Consider the following 20,457-nt stretch of genomic DNA (forward strand, 5'->3'; position numbering starts at 1 on the left):
TTTTGTTTTTACTCGTGTAATCTTTGTCTAATTAGTTTGACGATCTGAAACATTTAAATGTGACAAATATGCAAAAAGCTAAGAAATCAGGAAGGGTGCAAATACTTTTTCACTGCACTGTAATTTCATGCATCAGAATTATTTACCACCATAGTTGGAGACTAGATGTGTATTTTGGAAATAACAGAATAAGTAATAAAGACACTCATTTAGGAGTATCACACTCCAACCATGTTATGTTACAGTCAAACCAGAGTAAACCAAGTGTTTTAGACTGCAGACCTTTAGTCTTCCTGCTTTTTTGTGAGCGTTAACCCTTTATTATGAAGGAAGAGTTTCAACTTCCTGTCACAGTCTGGCTAAGTTTGACTGACTTGTCGAAATTTCCAGTTTACAGACACAGGAACTTATCTGCTGTTCTCGGTCTGGTTTAGTGTGGTTCTAAAAAGGTCCAAACATCAGATATGAGAGGTGATAGACTAAAATAAAGTCTCCCAGAACACTGTGAGTCATGTCATCAGTTCCACAACACATGTACATACTTTTGTCTTCAGGAAATTAACTTTGTGTGCTATTAATACAATCAATACCATACAGTATTCCTGTTCTTGCTTCATCTAATAACTGTGGATTCAAATATGTCTGTGGAAATGTGATGTGTGTCAGTGTCCTTATTTGCAGGTAGAGTTAAAAATGTGTTCGTCTATTTTGATGCACCTTCCAGGCTGTAAACTGGCTTATGCAACGGGGTATAACAGGAGGTTTGTGTGCTGTGTGCTCATTCAGTGCTGGGGTTTAAGTATTTAATTAGTACCAAAGCCAGCTCTGGCTAATCTTCTCAACACTGACTCAACATGTGACCTGGTAATGTTAAGGCCAATCAATAGCCTGAGCAATTCAAACAAAGACAATGTCAGCTTTGACTCGCAGTAGGTATACATGCATGCGGTCCTATGCAATCGTTATGGTTTGAAGCAAAGTTTCTAGGTGGTTTCTGCTAGCATGGTCTCTGTTGGTTTCTACCAAACTGCTTTAAAACAAGTAAAAACACAGCCTCCAGATCATGCCTCCACAGTGTTTCCATGCCTTATAGAAACACTTCGAGCCCAGAGCGCACAACCCAGCACACATCCTATGTTACACAGACACTGATTTAGGTTTGCGATTGTCCTCTCCAGCACAGTTTATCCTCATTGAGTGCTGCAGTCAGTGTCCTGCCTGCAAACAGGCCTACTCTACCCTCTGCAGATGAACAGATGAAGCTCTGGAAGTGGGACAGGGGCTATTTGGACAGGAATTAAGGGGTGTGTTAAATTTCTGCATGCATGATCAATGGGGTTGAATGGTGGGGTTGGTGGTGGGTGGGGGCTAACGCTAGGCAGAGGCAGAAACAGAAACCGAGGGGGAGAGAGAGAGCTAGCGAGCAATGGCTCACTAATGAGAGATGGGACAGCGTGGATTGTATCTCATTACCAATCAACATAGCTTTGAGTTCTCCAGAGAGGGAAAATGCAAGCTCTAATGTGTGCTGCATGTGTTCCTTTTTGATAAACCCAGCTTGTGTGGTGGGGTATTAGTCACAGCGGTATCTGAGCTGCTGGAAATCCACACACAACTGCCCTCTGTCCGTTTTGGTGAGGAGTTTCCTCTGAATAGTACAATGGGACTTAATTACAGGTCACTGGCATGTCTCAGGGAGATAGAGGCAGCTCTGTTACCCTTCCAAATACAGTATAATGCCATCTTCCCAAGGGTGGGGTGGGGTAACAGGAGCTCAACACAAAAAGGTGCTGATAGGCCGAACCTGAGAATAGTATTAGGTGATCCAGGCAGAGAAAGTGAGCATTTTACAGTGTAAAGAGAAAAGAGGAAAGATAAAAGACTACATTAACTCTCAAAGGTTTTCTCCTATTCAGTTTGCCCTCTTTCCTTTCCAGTTCAGTTCCAACTTAGTCTTCCTGCCAACTTATGTTGTCAAAAAACAAGAGGGTGGATTAAAAAAAAGAGAGGGAGAGAGCGGGAGAGACAGGGGGAAGGCAAATCTATGGAAACAATAATATTATTCGAATTCAACAGCCGAACAGTTTAAAGTTTAAACATTAGAGATGGGAATGGTGAACCACTTTCAAGTTGTCCAGTATACCGGAATCATATTTCTCCAAGCATATAAATTTCTTTATCAACGCACAGATGTCAAACTCAGCAGTGATTTCCAAGCCTTTGTCCATCTATAATTTCCACAAAGAAAACTGATCAAGAATTAATAAGGGACTCAATAAAGAATCAGATCTATAGTCAAAAATCAATAAGATTATATTCATATCAGAAATGCAAAATGCAGAATTTGCATAGGCCTACTGCTGTATTTTAAAAAAAAATGTTTTGCATGCTTTGCATAGAATTTCAGCTTTGCAGCTGACGTGCACGTTTTCTTTGTTTCATTTCATAATGTGCCAAATATGCAAGCAGCCTGGTTTAGCAGCACCCTGCAGATGTGCAGGGTTGCACTGTCGTGCTAAAATAATCACGATGGCAGCAGTTGATGCTCTAAAAGCTGTAGATTTGTATACATCGTTCAGCATTAATGGTGCCCTCACAGGTGCTCTTGGTTACCTCATGCCATGTGCAGTCATGCGCTCCCTGTACTGAACTGCACGCTGAAAACACACCAGGTGGTCTCTCTCCTCAGTTTTGAATTTCACAGCCCACAGGAAGGTTTTCCACTTCACTTGAGGCTGTCTTAAAAGCAGTAAGGCCCAGAGAAGGCAGCAGTGTTTCTGGGTCTTGTTTTTAGATGCATGGCAGAGTTGAACTTTTATTTGTGGATGCATGATGACTGTGTTCACTGGCGGTGGTTTTCAGAAGTGTTTCTGAGCCCATGCAGTGATTTTTCACTACATAATTATGTCTATTTTAATCACAGACACTTGACATCAGTCTTTGTCCTTATGCACAAAGAATGCAGAGATTTTTCCCAATTTCACTGAAGAGTTTAAAGTAAGTTGGATTATTACATAGTTAAAACACGGAATAAAATACATGTGGTCTAAACCCCTTCCCATATTTACTTCTACAAGATTCATCACTGGGGTGCTCTTTGGAAATTTTGCTAACTAACATAATTAAATGTAAGATATTAAAACAGGCGTCTGGGGCTTTTTGCATTACACTTGTCCAATTTCTTGTTGCACTTTTCTTAGCTCTTTCTGGGATGTGCTGCTGGAATCAGATTAGAAATAAGCACATGTATTTCAAACAAGGGAAAAAAAAGAGAAAATCTTGCTCCTTTTTTTAAAGTTTAATTTGTGAAATAGTCACAAGTAGTCGATGATGTCCAAAGTGTTTGACTTGTGCACATTGATTTAAAAAAAGGGGGGGGGGGGGGGGGGGAGCACAGTGTTAGAGGTCGACCTTAAAGCACTCTCTCAGTAAATGTGGAAATGTTTTAGGAAACTGATGTGCCAACTTATTCCTTTCTTATTCTTTGTCCTTTCTTGTCTTGAACTCATGTTCATGACAGAAAACACTCCACCAAGGCCCCTAACATGAAGCAACTTCCTGAAAGTCTAATGTAAAGATAACACAGCAGCGCCCTCTCCTGGCAGAAAAGACAAATCAAACTTTGCTCCTGCTTAGCTGATCTCCTGCTCCTCCGTGTATTATTGATTTATTTATTTCTTTATATTTTACATATGCATTAACAAATAAAATGTATGGAATAAGAAAAAATAAGAATGAAAAATAAGAAAGAAAAAAGCCCAAAACTATTTTTCTAAAATGTCCTTTCCGTGTGAGAAAAAGCTATACGTAAAAAGCTCCCAACTTTCCAAGTCATGTTTCCCCCCCACTGTCTTATCAGTTTTCTGCTCTGAGAAGTAGACTGTGGACTCTGCCAGTGCAACACCCCTCATTTTTATTTATTGTTTTTAAGATGAACTTTGGTCCCTGCTGAGGACTGAGGGAGAAGGGATAAAGTTCACAGGGCGCACGTAAGGAGGAGGGGGTGAATAGGAGGAAGGTTAGATTAAAAGAAAATTGACCTTTGAAAGCAAAAACAACAAGTGAAAAGCTAAAACCGGACAGCTCTGGACACATCGGGAGGATTCAGCAAAGGAAAATGAAAGTTTACTTTCTCATGAGCTGAAGAGGGACTGCAGATATAAAATAATGGGGCCTGGCACTGGCTGTGTGGCTGTCGTTTGAGCGTGGTAGTGCACATGAGAGCAGTTTGTTTGCGAGGCAGTAGTGAGGTAAGACATAAGACTAATGGAGGTAGAGGAGAGGGCTGAGGCAGCCAAAGCGGGGCCGAGTCGTTTGACGGCCCTGCAGGAGCAGCTGATCTGGGCCCTGCTGGAATCTGGACTGTCCCGGGAGGTTCTGATCCAAGCCATGGGGGAACTGGAACGAAACAGGGCAAGTGCTGGCAACGAGAAGGGAGAAAGGGGGGATGGAGAGAGCTCAGAGGAGGGAGAAATGGATTTCCCGCCACCTATATTCCGAGAACTGGAGAAGCTCCCTCCAGAGGAGGTGTCCAAATTGAGGACTGAAGTCGAGCACCTACTGCAGTAAGTAGATCCTGACACTTCTCTGGAAGCTTAATGGCAACAGCGACAATCATCCTAATGTCTCGGTAACTGCTATTCTCACTCAGCAGCTTTTCCAGTAGGACCCGGTCGGATAAATTCTGAAAATTGACAACATCCTTGCCACCGCTTCTGATTCTCCTCGTCTTTGTGTTACCTCCCGTGTGTCAAAACCACACACTTGAGAGTCGAAGCAATACTTTACGCATTTACCTGTTAACACCACTATTCCTATTGTCTTCTTACACTCTGTCCCCATGTCTTTACCAAATCCTCCCTCCTTGCCATGCTTCTCTGACTCTCTCTCTGCAGTCTGGCTCTTGGGCGAATATAAAGAGGGTTCCTCCTTTGCTAGTTACTAATTACCCACCCTCATCATTATTCCCTGACCATTTCTTAATAAATAAGCCAAGAGCCTGAGGTGAAGATTAATAGAGCAGAGCTAGTCATGTGAGACTGTGTTTGCGCAACGCATGAGTGATTTTTGTCCGTTCCGTTTTAAGGCCTGATCCTGAAAATATGGAACACAGACATATAAACATTGGACATTCTGTCATAAACATTAAATGTTTAAAAAAGTGGGGGAAAAGCTCGCTCTAAATAGGATTGTTAAAAAAAAAACCCAACTAATTTTTGCCGATACCTTTACCAAAATGTTTGGAAGCTGTTTGAGACTTTCAAAATAATTTGGTGTGTCTTTAATGACGTTTTCAACTTGATAATTAGGAAGTGTTAAATTAGGCTTCATAAATCTTTTACATGTTTTCCATTCCAGTGATCTGAAAGGGCTGGACTTTGTTCCCCCGTGCTCTCTCTTATCTCTCTTTGTCAACAAACCTCTCTTTGTGTGGTCATATTTTACATCCCTACTGATGTGACAAACTGCCTGGTTAGCACTTCTACATATACTGGTATCTGTTAAGGAAAAGTCCACTAAATAAAAATGCACAAAACTATAAGGTGGGCCGTTTTTAAGCTCAGGTGTCTGTCTGTCTGACAGTGAGGATCCCTGGCATGTTGCAAAAATGGTAAAAAGCTACATGCAGCAGCATAACCTACCTCAGCGGGAGGTGGTGGAGTCCACGGGACTCAACCAGTCTCACCTCTCCCAGCACCTCAACAAAGGCACGCCCATGAAGAACCAAAAAAGAGCTTCTCTGTACACCTGGTATGTCAAGAAGCAGTGCGAGATCAGCCAGCGTGAGTACACAAGCCGTGCTGGAGCTCCAAGAGTGCAAAAATAAAAGAAAAATGTGAGGTGTTTAAAAACAACAACAAAAACCATGCTAACTTTTTAAATGTAGAATTTACCAATGCCAAACATGGCCTTGCAACTGTGAAGGACCAAGGGGAGGACACCAAGAAAGGACGGAGGAACAGGTTCAAGTGGGGTCCAGCATCCCTGCAGATCCTCTTCCACGCCTACGAACGACAGAAGAACCCGAGCAAGGAGGAAAGAGAGGGGCTGGTGGAGGAATGTAACAGGTGAGACGGGATTTTGATTTTGTGTTCATTTATCTTGTTTTTATAGGGTTGCTGTGATTGATCTAAATTCTTGGCATCTGATCATATATTTCTATAGCTTTATAACAATTAACACTTGTAATAAAGATTGTAATAAAGAGAGTCTGATTTCCTCTTTCAGGGCAGAATGCCTCCAGAGGGGCGTGTCTCCCTCCCAGCTTGCTGGCCTCGGCTCTAACCTGGTCACTGAAGTCCGAGTGTACAACTGGTTCGCTAACCGTCGGAAAGAGGAGGCTTTTCGTCACAAACTGGCCCTCGACACGCCTTTCGGCAGTCAGACTGCCTCATCCTCCAACGCCAACCTTCCACCCAGTCCCGAGCACGGTAATAACCCATCCTCATGTATGGAAATTTGAGAGGGAAATCAGAATGGCTTAGAGACATGACTCTACTGGTTGTGCTGCTGGATGCTCATATTTACCTTTATTCTATTTAGACTTGGAGCAATCGACCAAAGTCAGCTGTGATGTGTGTAAACCACGAACCTTATAAATGTTCTGGGACTGACTGGATGATTGTTGTTTCCCCAGGTGTGAAATACAGCCAGCACATCCCATGCGACACTGTGAGCTCAGCCAGAGGCAGCGGAGGGGAGAGAGTGGGGCATCTCATGGTGAGTCCAGTCCAACTGGAACCAAGCCACACACTCCTCGAGACCCATAACCCCAAGCTGGTGAGAGCTCGTGTCCGGATCCCTCGTGGTTCAATATGCTAAATTACCAGCTGCCCTAAACATGCCATCCTCTGGTTTCAGGTGTCCAGCGGTGGGCCACTACCCCCAGTAAGCACTCTAACCTCCCTGCACAGTCTGTCTGCCTCACCTGCATCCTCACAGAGCCTCATCATGGCCTCAGTGCCCAGCGTCATGAGTCTGGGGGAGTCCTCCCTTCTCATTGGTAACATTGGTTCCCTTTATTTCCCATTTTGTAATAAGGGGAAAAATTCTCAGACCAACGTCAATGCTGTTTCACAGGTTTAGCCTCCACGCAACCTCAGACGGTGCCTGTCATAAACAACATGGGAGGCGGTTTCACAACCTTGCAGCCCATCTCATTCCAGCAGCAGCTTCACGCCTCTCCTCAGCCGCCAATACCACAGCAGCTTCAGAGTCACATGGCTGCCAGTCCGTTCATGGCAACCATGGCACAGCTGCCATGTCACAGTAAGACTGCAGTAACATGAAGACTAGAGCTCAACATGTCATCCCCGAGTAAAGATTCATTCATCTGTTTGTCGTTCCAGTGTACAGCAAATCGGATTCGCCCCAGTACCACCCGTCCAGTTTGCTCTCGCAAGCCATGGTCATCGCAGACAGCAGCAGCCTGACCAGCCTCACTGCTGTCAGACAGGTACTGGGACTGACCAGAGCTCAGTCTGTTCAGAGCATCTAGTTTTAAAACCTAAATCATTGATTTTTGTTTCGGGCAGATTCTGACCACAGACCCTGAGGAGCAGGAAGACGCACCTTTACAGGAAGACTCTCTAAACATGCAACCACACTCACCTGCACCAGGTACAAAGATGTAAACAGCATGTAAATGTAGGGACTGATAAAGGGATAGAGATTGATGATATGATGTTGACAGGAAAGTTGGATATATTGCAGGAGACCAGAGCTCTTTCTGTCACCTGGATTCACTGACAATCAGGAGAAACGGTCCCACGAGTTGATCAAGGGTTCATATGAAAGGGGTGATGTTGGCAGGGTCTGAGCAAACTGAAAGGGGCGTTTTACAAATCATGACTTCCACAAAAAAATGATTCACTGGAATTAAGACTGATTGTGCTATAAATCACCAGATTATCAATTTTCTGCAGCATTCATCTGATCCTTTTAATAACAGTCGTATTTATATTTATAGATCTTTAATCACCATTTGATACCTTTCTCATTCCCGTCACAATGTGATGCAGTTTGCACTTCATTCGGTGGGTTTAATAAGGCACGGCTTAACACGCCGAACATTTAAAACTTATTCATCCAGCAGAATAAAACATGCTGCGAATAAAAGCATCAGTAAAAATGTGAAACTGAAACTCAAAACATAACCGGCTCCTGACAGTTCGAGTTTTATTCCTTCAGCTGGAGACTGGGTGCCGTTTACAGCTTGAGAGTAAAGACTAAATATAAAAATAGAATTCAACCTTAGTGGAAATTTGATATGAGGTCTTGAAAAAATAAAATTGTTGTAAAATTGTTTAGCGCCGACAGGAATAAAGTTGCATGTAAAAATCTATATTTACATATTCATTATTACCGATGCTCCATGAACTTGTTCATGCATGGAGATCTGCCTGATTCCAGGGATAGTGATGCTATTTTTGGGAGATTTGGTTGGTCAGGTGGTCCAGGTAAGGTTCACGGCATAAGATTAGATTAGATGAAACTTTATTAATCCCTTGGGTGGGTTACTTCGGGAAATTCAGTTTCCAGTAGCACAGCAGCGACAGAAGTTGCGTGTTACAGATACAATAATGGGGAATGAGAGTAAGGATATAAGCATAAGTTACCATGGCAAAAAGTGAACCACATGCAGTACAGAACACCCAGAGTTAACCCTGAAGTTATCTGGATAAGCCAAAATCTGGCTTCATAGTACAGGCCTCAGGTGGAAGCAAACCAAGGCCATGAGTATTGGAGGTGGATTCAAGATGTTCTACCGTGCTGTAGACAGGAAGAAAAATGGATTAGGGGTGATCCTGAAGGAAGATTATGTGAAGAGTGTCAGACAGGCTCACGAGTTTGAAGCTGGAAATCGAAGGGGTGATGCTAATGCTTTGGAGAAGATGGTTTTGACAAAATAACAGGAGGCCGAGCTGGTGTTAAGATTTTCATTGGGAGTGAGCAGGATGGACAAGATTAGACGCTGATTAGATGTTGAAGATGGAGCTGCCAGGGAGGAGGAAAAGACAAAGAGCACAAAGAAGGTTCATGGATGTAGCGAAGGAGGACGTGCAGAGGGTTGGTGTGACAGAGGAGGGTGCTAGAGGTGAGATGGAGGCATATGATCTGCTGTAGAAACCCCTAAAAGGAGCAGCTGAGAGGAGACCATGAAAGCAGACGACTGGTTCAAACACTGCACAAAGCCAAAAGCTGACATTTACCCATTACATGGTGCATAGAGCAAGGCTGGCTACGGCGCATAAGCCAACAGGGTGGTTAGCTAGTCCATCAGAGATGTTTCATTATTTACTTCTTATCATGTGTACATCAATTGACTGATATCAGCAACTCTTTTTTTTACCTTCTACACCTTCACAGAAAAGAACCCAAAGATAATAGACTCTCAGATGTCTTTGTAGCCTGATCCTCATAAATGTCCCAACACAAACACTGTTTTCAAACAATCTGAAGCCTCTTTTCTTTTCTTTTTTAAATTAACAGTTTCATCCGAGAGCCTCGAGCTGTATCCTTCCTCTCAGGCGACAGAAAGCCATCAATCTCACCTCCTCTCACCGTCTCCGACAGAAATCAGCTCCTACATCCCTGCACAAATGGTTTCCACAGCACAGTAAAAGAGTCTCCTGACTGTCAGCTGGATTCAGGAGTGAATCGGGACGTATGCCATGTAAGCTTGGGGCCAGTACTACAAAGCAAGTTCAAAATACCCAAAATACTGGCTTCATCCACCCCAAGATCAGCATTCAGAATAAGTAGTCACCCGAAAGCTGTTATGAACTTGATGCGTCAAACCAGGGTCTTTCCAATCTAGATCTGACCAATCAGAAACGTGGACAAGCAGTGCAACTAATTTTACAAAAGAAGATAAAACTACAGAAACAGAAACACGAGCAGGTAAGGTCTGCAGTGTAGGTTACCATGAAGATGTACCAAAGTAAGAAGCAGGTCGCCTTCGTAACACTGAAAACCCAGAGTTGCACCTGAGCGATGACACTGTTTGACTCAAAACGTCAAACTGTCACTGAAACGAGGACACAGGAAATTCACTCGACACAGAAAATCAACGGAAGATTAACACTGACGTGTATTTTTTTATTCAAATATTTGTAAATGTTTTAGAATTTAAACAAAATGTAAACTGATCTGAAACTTGTCATCAGCATGTTACCTGCATTTTTTTAACTCACCTTGAAATATTTTCACTTTTTTGTTTTAACATCATTAATGACAAAGTAAAGACCAATCCCAGCTTTTGAATAAAAATATTTTAAATCTTTGAATTCACCGTGGCAGAAAGTCATTTAAAAAATAATTAAAAATCAGTGCAATGCTTCTTCCTCTGCGTTTTCTTCTTGCCTCTTCTTCTTCTTTTTCCGTTTTACTTTGACTTGCATGTGTTCCTGTTCTGAGTTTGTGAGCTCACCATTACTCTGAGCATCAGGAGTAGAATCTGAGTCCACCTGTTCCCCATCATCCTGATTCTTCTTCTTCTTCTTCTTCTTAACGCGGCTCTCTTCTCCCTCTGTATCTTTCTTCTTCGTCTTTGTCATTTTTACCGAGCAAGGAGACTCCATCGAAGGGGGTGAGAGCACCAACGAGGGTAACAGATCTTTGACAGACACCGCTGCCTCTTTCAGCCTCATTTCCATCTCATCATCGCTGTCGCTGAAGGGCAGAGAGAGAAAGAATGTCATACGGAGGGAAATAAAAATGAATCAATAACACAAGGAAGAAAACATTAATAGAGATGAAGAACCTTGAGCTGGGAGCAGGCCGACGCCTTACGGGGGCGGGAGGATCTTCAGCTTTCTTTCCTGGGACTGATGTAGAAAACAGACGAAATCCTAGAAGAAGAAAACTGTCAGGTTTAAAGAGATGAACATAAGTTCCCATAGAAACAAAATCTTCTTAAAGAGCCAGAAACTTTACCTTCCTCCTCCTCCTCATCATCTTTGTTACATTTAGCTGGTTCTAAACAGGATGAAGTTTGAGGCTTTATCTCTGAAATACAACTGACAGGCAAATATAATGGTTAATAAGATAATCTTATGATTATCAATTATTATAAACAAAAGGTTTTTTTTTGTTTTTTTGTAGCCAGAGTCGTTACCTGTCAAGAAAGTGTCCTAACTTTCTGGCAACATGCGTCTGGAATCCTGGCGTGACCTGGAGCTCGTTGCCATCATGTTCATGGTCAGCGACAACGAGACTGTTATACAAAAAAACTTTATGAAGCTTATTTTATTTCTGACATTCATATAAAAAAACAAAACAAAAAACAGATACCTCTGTACTTGCCTACTGAGATAAAGGATCTACAGCCTTTTGCAAAAGTCTCGAGCCTCTGACTCTGAACTCTCAGGCAGATTTTTCTGCCCTTTCTTTCAGTAATCTGCAGGAATATTTCTCCAGGCTTCTTGGAGGACATTTAAAGCTTTTTGGATGTTTCTGCAAGATTCTCTCACACTCTTTCACTAATGTTATGGTCTGGCCTCAATCTACGACTGATAGTATCCCATTGTGTGTTTTCTTAATTATGTAAGTTTTACTTCATTGCCAATTTTGACAAGATCCCCAACACCACTGCCCAAAACCCCCAAATCCTCTGTATAGACACTCACTGCTGTACCTCTCTCCTGACCTCCTCCGTACATATTAACAATTATTTGAACAATAAAATTCAAATTTGGATTCTTCCCTCCATCAGATCTGTTGCCAACGATTTTCAGTCCAGTTCTTGTGTAATTTAGCATGGGTTCTTGATAGCCACACTTCCACTGAGACCATTTGTTATAAGGCTTCATGAACAACAGATGGATCAACAGAGGGGCATCACTCAGGTCAGGTCTTTGCTAAACGTTTTCCTGTTTTTAAGGGCATAACTTTCAGATACTGTTCATCTGTTGTAGATATTTTTAGTTCTCCATTTGTTTCATCTACTCGTATTTTTTAAAGACACGCTATGAACCATGCCAAGTTTTTGGCCAATAACTTTTTAGTAATCACTTTGTTGGCGTAAAAATATTATTTTGTGGCTGCCAAACTGTGTTTTCTTGGGGATTTTTCATAGTTTCAACTAAAGAAATGGTAACAAGTAATGTGTTTTTGTGACAGGCTGCTATTAAAGTGCCTAAAGACACAATGTTGTGTTAATCAGTGTTAAGTGGCTCAACAAACAAACAAGGAAAGACAACATTCCTTTGAAAATGATCAGGCACAATGACTGAACTGAAAGTGAGTGAAAAAGTAACCGATGTCCAAAGAAACACTGAAAGACCTTCTGAAAAGCCCGAAGAACTATTGCTCAAGACTACTTTAAACAATTCTAAGCAAAATATAAAGAAATCAGGGTTGGTTCGAGTTAAAAACATTAACTTGAACCAACAAATTATTATTACGCAATGCGAGATTAATTTGCAGAACAGATGGATAGTCATAGCTTACAAAAACTAATTTTAAGTACATCTGGGTTTTTTTTTTTCACATTAATTGAATCTAATATCATTACAATTTACTGCTCACATTGGAAAGACACAAAGTTCACATACAGAGCTTTTGTGCGTGAAACAACAACAGCGTGTTACATCTTTGTGGGTCAAACAACCAAATCTGGAAATACTCTAAACCTTTCATACATTTTCCCTCCTGTGCAATAGTGAAAGGAACAACAATGTATTCTGTTGGAACATTGAAGCAGTTTTCACACTTGGACGGATATTTAACACTAAAAGAAGCAAATGGATATTTTTAAAGGTAACACTTACCGCTTTGACTCTTTCACACTGGCATCCGCATCTTAAAACACAGAGAGTTAGTGTCTTTAACAGAGCTACACTGCAGCTGATTAAACCCGCGCACTGTGTTGATTTAGCAAGCTCAGGGGCTAGCTAAAGCTGCGCTATGCTCTTAGAGTCTTACCGTAATGTTTATTTGTAACCAATTAAATAAATTTCATTAGAAAATGTTACTGACCGACAGCTCTTTATGCATGGACTATAAATATTGTGGAAACTTCTCCGGGGTACCTGTTGGGAACGGCTAGCGGTGCACGTATGCTAGCTTGGCCCCTCGGTTCAAACAGAGGAGGCAAACACTAACCTTTGCTTTTGACAGCCTTCGTCTCCCAAACCGCCTCCTGACATCTTTTAAGTACTTCGTCGTCACTGCTGCTGGAGTCGTCCGAAACCCCAACCATCTTTTTAACGGGGGCCGCCATGATGAAACACATGTGCAGCTACTAGTGTTGTGTTTTCAGCAGAGGATTCTGGGTAATGTATTTTGTTACCCAGGTGAGAAAAAACCCCAAAGCGTTCTCAGACTCATCACTACTTTCATTCCGTTTTAAGAAACGGTGGTAAATCAAGGTTAAATATTATTTTCAAATTACTTTTCAAATGGAAATCAGAGTTACATTTCTGGGTCCTGTTTTCTTCCTTTTTCCTAGAGTCACTATCAAAACTATTCAGTGGGTCATGGCATGTTTGGGGTTTTATGAGGTGTGTTTATTTTTGTCTCAATATTTGGGAATTCTGTGCAGACCCACATTAAGTAGGACACATGGTCACTCTAACTTGGACAGGTCTCACAAGCACATCACCTTGTATGCATTTTGTTCAGCAAACTTACAATGTGATATTCAAGTTTCAAGGTGGAAAAACAACATCCCTTATAACTCATTTATATTGAGACTAAGAGAGAGACTAGTCTTGGCACACCTCAGAACAAATGTGAAAACATCACTTTACCCTGCAGGTTGCATAGAACTTAATCATGTATCATGTAGTGGATAAATCGACAACATGATACAGAGAGTTTACTGCAATTTAGACAAAGCTGCTCCTTTAATTTCTCAAGTGCAATTAACACGACTCAGAAAGAGAAGCTCCAGGAAATGTCAGTAAGCATATCCACCATCAGTAATCTAGCATGGATTAGTGACAATCTGACAAGAGAGGTTGCGATATGTGAGACTGGGCAGTGCTGTGTCTGATTTGGTGATGTGCAGTATAGGAGCTCCACAGAGGACTTTGTCATTGCTCATATTTCAGACTTTCAGTACAACCCTGTGATGCCACCTACAAAGACTGTGCAGTGTTTAGCTCTAGTAGTGATGGCAGCAGGGGGGGGGAGTAGTACAGAGCACTACTTGATGATTTCATAGAGTGATCTGGAAGGAACTGTCTCCTGAATGTGAATAAAACCAGAGAGATGGTGATGGGCTTAGCATCTGCCCTACTGGAGCACGGGCACTTTCTCTAACAGACTGATTCAGCTCTACTGCCAAGAGGACAGAAACAGTTAAACTTTCCCACCACATGTTATGATCTCTTGTAGCACAATACATCTGCCTGGCACAGAGACATCTGTCAGATATTAATAAAATATTAATTTTAAAGAATTTCCAAAACATAGGGTAAATAAAGTACTTTCCATCTCATTCATTCACCCATTTTTTTATTTATTTACAACAAATTGGATAAGATGAACATTAGCAAAATTAGCCAATATAAAAACTGGTGACCATGCAGCAGGTGACAGAGTCCAACATAGGAAAAAAAGAGAAGGGCACAGTTGACAAAAGGGTGCCTAATGTGATATCCCATTTGTTGTGGGTATTAACGGACTGCATAATATGTTGTCACTGACTCTTCCTCACTGTAATCATCCTGTTTTATAGAAGGTAATGCTACAAGAATACAGAAAAAGAACATCAGGAGGCAATTTTACATCCCTTCAGCTTTCTGCCACGAGTGGACAAGAAAAGGAGACTTCTGCACATTAAAGGTGAAAAAAAAACAAACTGGATTCAAGGCACATAGAGTCAATAACAGTACAGTAGGAAGAAGTCCTGATGTGTGTATGCATGACTGAAATGCAAATTAACAAATACACTTTAAACAACCATTTGCAAGGTTTCATTACTATCTCCTGCCTTGCAGGTTTTCATTTCAGTAACATAAATTCAAACAAAACCCAACTATGAAGAGAAATCCACGTTTCACCTGGAAATCACTCTGCAAGTGGAGCCCAATTTCAAACTCTTAACTGCTGCCGTTTTGAATAAATTACAGACAACTTTTCAGCATAATGCAATTCAGAGCATCACAGTAAGTAAGGTATTCCTTCTAGCAGGACTGGCATCACATGAAATTGTGCACACTGGAAAACTGGTGTAAAATTTGAAAAAGACATTCGTATACAGATGGGTTAAAATTTGCACAGTCACCAGTATCATCGGTCAAACAGGTCAATGACTGCATCTACCCCAGTGCCTCATTAAAAATAGATCCAACTACCAAGTTACCTCCCTCTGTACTGTCAAGTTGTGTGCTACTGTGGTATTTCATTAGTAAACTGAGAAGGCAATCTCAAAGGAGAAGAGCGTACTAACAGTTCAATAGGTATACCACATGTTTGGCCAAACGCTGCTAAAGAGTGGGATTCACAGCACTGCTGTGACAAATAAACAAAGGATGAAAGAACTATGCAATTGTACAAAGAAGGCAGAAAAACACTTCTAAACATGGACGGCACATAAAAGAAAAACATTTAAAGTCTAGTAACTAGATCTATCCCACAGTTTTCATAGAACAAAGACATGGGAAAACTTTTGTTATAACAATCTAACCGATTGTAGCAGAATGAACATCACACCTGGAATTATTTAAAACAACAACAACAAACAAACAAAAACAAAACAGGAAAAGGGAGAAGACCATTTTCGAATTAAGGGATATTCTACCAAAGAAGAAACTGGTCATCTTGTACTTCATAAAACGGACACCAAGCTTAAATATCTGACAAACAGTAGCAACTGCTCTCAACTCACATCTGAGGAAGAATCAAACAAATACTAATGCTACATCTATTGATAAAACAAGACCGAAACACCTACATAATGCTTGTTTTTCCATAAAGGAAACACAATTGTCACTTGCAAAAGGTAGTTCAGCTCAAAAATAAACAAACTTATTACATCAGTAATTAAATGAAAAACTAACGTAGTCTACAGACGTTACCACTATAGATGTGTTACTCAAAACTGTCCCTTTCCAGCAGAGACAGCAGGAAATTAAGGCAAAAGTGTTCAAGCAGTTACATTACACATGTATGACAATCCAAAAGGAGAACAGAAAGGTTTCAGTCAGATATAACAGCGAAATACTGAATTAAACATTCTCTCGGACTCCCAGAAACTGAGCTCTGTTCGGTACTGATGAATTGATCCATGATTTCATATGAAGGCAGATATGGTTGGGTTTTTTCCTGCTTCTGTTCCTTTTTTTAAACTATGGTGCTTTATTCCGATAAAGAGTGAATACTTCTGTCTCTGCCCCATTTATTGAGGGGCACAATCCAGAAAATCGGTCTCCTGGGAGCTACTGCATCCTTTTTAAACACGCCCCCCCTTCAGGTATTACAGACCACCATTGTAGGCATAGTCTGCTTTGTTGTGCATGATGAGTTTATTATCCACAAAGTAGAAACTGTCTGATCTGGTCTCATAAGGGTGTGCCACCATTTGACGAACTAGAAAAGGAGAAGAGCACACCATCAATTAAGAAATAAAGATATACAGATCTGGTAATATGAACAAAAAGGAGCAGAACTTACTGAGGTCGTCAGGAAGCTGCGGGAACTCGTAAATGTGTTCACATGTGTTGCAGCTGTTAGGAATGCAAAAACCGAAGTCAAAGTCGAAATTCTTCAGAAGGCGTCCCTGAAAGTAATGCCGCTCAATCATACGGAAGCTGTTAATGGGGCGGTCACCCACTGTGAACTCCACTCTGCAGAGAGGGGAAAAGAGACAAATTAAGAAACTAAATAGACACCCGAGGCTGATCGTGATGCAGTCACACTGTTGTAGTCCATTTACTCACGTCGCACCAACCGTGCGGAGTTTTAGGAAGGCTGGTGTAAACTGGTATCTGACAAAACGCCCCGCACTGGTGTCTGGATCGCCACCCTCCTCTTCACTCTCCACGGGTCCTGACACAGAAGACTAATTCAGCTGACTGGCATACATGCTTTACTGTAGTGCTTGAAATATACATAGGGTGTCTCTTTTCAAGTTATGATCATCCATCAAAAGGCTCTGATACAACTGAATGAGCACAGTTTGAGATGGTGGCGTCAAATCAAATCGGCATTTAAAGAAACAAACAAAAATCTAAATACATGCAGAGGATGCGTTACTAGTGAAAAGGGGAAGCAATAGTGCTTAATCGTGGGTCCTTCTTTTTAGACTTCATGTGTTTTGATAGATTTACATTTGAGATAAAAGTAAGGATACCAATACACAGCTGGGCTGCAGCTCTCGTGCTTGGTGACAATTCATCTTTTTAAATGCATGATAACTAAACAGCTTTAACATGTTTGCATGGATGTATGATCATTTCTGTTATTCATTCAGGTGTGTTCTATATTTTTAAACAATTTTAAGCTTGGTAACATGCAGGCAAATTTTGAGTGTATCACTTACCGCTGTTAGGAGGTTTGGCGATTTCAAAGAGCACTGTTCCTGTCTCAAGATCTCTGATTTTGAAACGTGTGAAGTCAATGTTGTAGATATTATCTTCAGGTCTGCAAAGATAGTCTGGAATGTGGAAGGAAAAAAAGCAAGTTAAGCCAAGACAATCAACTTATGCAGTAAACGTGAGGGAGTTTAACCCTCTGCAGTCAAAGTGATCGTGTTTAGTAACACTGATGTTAACTTTTGCCTTGTTCCAGAGTGGGGTAAACAGACTTTTGGAGAAAAAAAATGTAAATAGTTTTTGATGTGTGACAGTTTGAATGGTTATTTAATTTCATTGCTGATTGACAAGATTTGGTGAAAAATTTAATGAGAAAAAAAAAAAGCACATTCTCATTGCCTAGAATTAAGATTAGTGTTATCACCGTTTGTGAGCTTAGACGTCAACTAGCAAACAACTACTAGAAAATAGAGGTCCCCTTATTTAAATTCTTCTGTATTGAGGTTTCTCATTTGATGTCATGTTCACATTTTAAGAGATTTATCTGCCTCATTGGATGTGATTACAAGCTATGTTTGCTAAATTGGATGCAAAGAAGGTGCTGCACCAAAAACCTCCTAGTGATTGCTTTGGTTTCTAGCAGACTGTCATAGCTGCCTGACGTTTTTCAAATTTGTCTGCAAACACTTGCAAACTACTAGCAAAGCAGTAGTAAAAGTATGACGCAAATGGAAATGGAGACGATTGGATTTCAAAGTAAAAGCATGTGGCTCTGGAGGCAATTTGGATTGGACTTTTTTCAGTTTTACTACAGCTCAGAGAGAACCCGACCGTTGCTTGCAAGGCCTCAATGATCAGTCTCTTGGTATGTGTGACTGGGGCTTTAGTAATTACTTAATCAGATACTACCACCAACCTCCAGCAACAGATCAGGGAATACCATTTTTTCACATCATGACTGGAGTCTGCATTGTCACCATGATTGTCACACATCCAAAATAGTGAACACGTTAACGACATGTGGTTGCGCAACTGAAAAACCTCAATATAACAACTTTGTGAAAGTCACACAACTGTTTGGAGCACAAAGACTGACCTTTACTTAGAGAACTGAGACAGCACTTAAGGAGCAGTCAGGCTTTCAGTATCTGTTTTTCTGGCTCCTGCAAACTTCAGTAATGGTGACTAATTCTATAGAAAAAGGTTCTAGTGTTCAAACAATGGCAGTGAGATAGAGCAGAAGTAATGTCATTGTTGTCTGGGTGAGAAAAAAGCTAAAAAACAACATTAGTCACTAGCTGCAGCTGTAGTCAACTGGGTGTCCGATGACAAACCATGGGATAGGGTTCAAGCAGGTTACTACATGGGTGAAGGTGATGACGGTTAGGGGAGAAAATGAAAGAAGCCAGCAATCCAAATGAATTACTCATTAAATAACTGTGTGGGAAGTTGGTCCTTTATATTGATGAACACACAACAGGCACCATAACATTCAGAATTTGTTCCAAATAAGACATGACCTGGGAGAGGAATCCTTATGTTTAGGAAGCCGGTAGTAAGGACTAATGTAAAATATCACAGCATTACAGTGTGTGGAACAACTGCACAGACGAACAAAAAAAAAAAGCACATCAATACATAATTACACAAGTTTGTTCAAAACAACAAACTGCATAAATATAGGAAATGCTCCTCCCAGAGATCGAGTTGTCTCCTTATGTTCTAATGAAGCCTTGTCTTAATTTTCTTTTTTAAAAATCAAGGCAGGAAACCCAAGCTGAATGTATTCAGTAAGATTCTCCTTTTTGTGAAAAAGGAGTACAGCCCGAGAAACGTAAACTTCTACCTACTGCTGTTCAGGTACAGTATCTACATTATATGTAGAATTTAAGATTATTTCATATCGTTTTTACATACTGTACATAAAGCCAAAGTGTTGTAATTACACTTCCCACTTTGTTTTTGTTTTCTTAATATGAAATCATCCACTTGTGTATACTTTACACATAATAAACTAAAATCAAAACAAAGGTTCAACTGATCATTAACTCATTAACAGCCGTGTCAGAACCGAAACTGTGTGCTTTATAATAACTTACTTAATAAACGTGGGTGAGTAGAAGATTCTAAACCTAAAAGTTTAGTCACTACACCTCCAATTGGGAAGAAATGAGAAGAAACACAACAGTACACGTATCTGCCAAACACACTTACTAAAACAAGTTGTTAAGATAATAATAGGCTTTTAGCTGTTTGACCTCCCCAAGCCAGCGTGGGGTGCCCTAAACAATGCTCGCTTTGGGGCTTCAAAGTCCTACTTGCACCCTTGCAAAACCCCCAAAACCCCCAATGAACCCGTGCTCGCAGAATCACCAAAGTAACACATGTAGTATTTACCTTATGAACACATTTAGAAAACGTACCCTTTGGTCGACTGCTCTCAAACTTCTTTTCTTAACGTTAGCCACAATTAGCATAGTGCGTAGCTAGTTAGGCGATCAAATTTCGCCGCTTTCAGCAATGCGCAACTTTACGTTGCCATAACATTACCTTCCGTAACAGCCCGGAGCCCGAGGACATGGTCCGGGGTGATATCTCTTCCTAGAGCCCGGAGTTCATCCTCTGTGACCACAGGCCACTTCTCCGTTTGGCTGCGCCTCGACTTCAGCTTCTTCAGCATTCCTCCGCCACTCTTTCTGTCCCTGTGGTTGCTCTCCGTGCCGGTGTCTGCGTCCTTCGGGCCCTTGCTGACTGTTTGTAAAGGTTTGTTTCGGGAACCGTTCATTTCGGACAGCGCGGCAACAATGAAATGAGGAGCGGAGCCTATGAATTTGGGAGCGATTTAACAAACTAGGAGGTAATCTCAAGATGGCGTGAAACGTGTTAGGGAGATGGTAACGCGAGGTTGTGATTGGCTAAGATCGATGGAGGTTGCCATAGTTACCCCAGGGGTGTGAATGGTTTAATTTCCGGG

The 20,457-nt window shown here is 41.2% G+C and overlaps 4 protein-coding genes across 5 annotated transcripts in view; 2 read left to right on the forward strand and 2 right to left on the reverse strand.

Moving 5' to 3' along the window:
• The window catches only part of pop5 (POP5 homolog, ribonuclease P/MRP subunit), an 88,212-nt gene that overhangs the window by 64,149 nt on the left and 3,606 nt on the right, over nt 1–20,457 (forward strand). The window lies entirely within an intron of this gene.
• hnf1a (HNF1 homeobox a) lies at nt 3,994–10,004 on the forward strand. Its single transcript, XM_082553709.1, has 10 exons — nt 3,994–4,565; nt 5,584–5,783; nt 5,888–6,068; nt 6,229–6,431; nt 6,638–6,780; nt 6,862–7,003; nt 7,081–7,269; nt 7,350–7,456; nt 7,536–7,620; nt 9,493–10,004. Exons 1-10 carry the CDS (start codon nt 4,267–4,269, stop codon nt 9,621–9,623), a joined length of 1,680 nt encoding a protein of 559 aa, XP_082409835.1. The 5' UTR covers nt 3,994–4,266; the 3' UTR covers nt 9,624–10,004.
• On the reverse strand, nt 10,088–13,272 carry cUnh12orf43 (chromosome Un C12orf43 homolog). 2 transcript variants are annotated; one of them, XM_082553710.1, is made up of 6 exons: nt 13,108–13,272; nt 12,774–12,804; nt 11,120–11,218; nt 10,939–11,021; nt 10,766–10,853; nt 10,088–10,674 (listed from the first exon to the last, which is right to left on the reverse strand). In XM_082553710.1, the coding sequence occupies exons 1-6, from the start codon at nt 13,235–13,237 to the stop codon at nt 10,329–10,331; spliced, it is 777 nt and encodes a 258-aa protein (XP_082409836.1). In that variant the 5' UTR covers nt 13,238–13,272; the 3' UTR covers nt 10,088–10,328. The 2 variants fall into 2 exon arrangements, with proteins under 2 accessions (XP_082409836.1, XP_082409837.1); XM_082553711.1 differs by lacking the exon at nt 12,774–12,804 and having other exon boundaries at nt 13,108–13,251.
• unc119b (unc-119 lipid binding chaperone B) lies at nt 14,444–20,359 on the reverse strand. The gene is made up of 5 exons (XM_082554074.1): nt 20,034–20,359; nt 17,492–17,605; nt 16,890–16,998; nt 16,624–16,796; nt 14,444–16,539 (listed from the first exon to the last, which is right to left on the reverse strand). The coding sequence occupies exons 1-5, from the start codon at nt 20,266–20,268 to the stop codon at nt 16,427–16,429; spliced, it is 744 nt and encodes a 247-aa protein (XP_082410200.1). The 5' UTR covers nt 20,269–20,359; the 3' UTR covers nt 14,444–16,426.

This window comes from Aulonocara stuartgranti (assembly GCF_965226115.1).
Source record: "Aulonocara stuartgranti genome assembly, chromosome: 12".
NCBI classification, from domain to species: Eukaryota; Metazoa; Chordata; class Actinopteri; order Cichliformes; family Cichlidae; genus Aulonocara; species Aulonocara stuartgranti.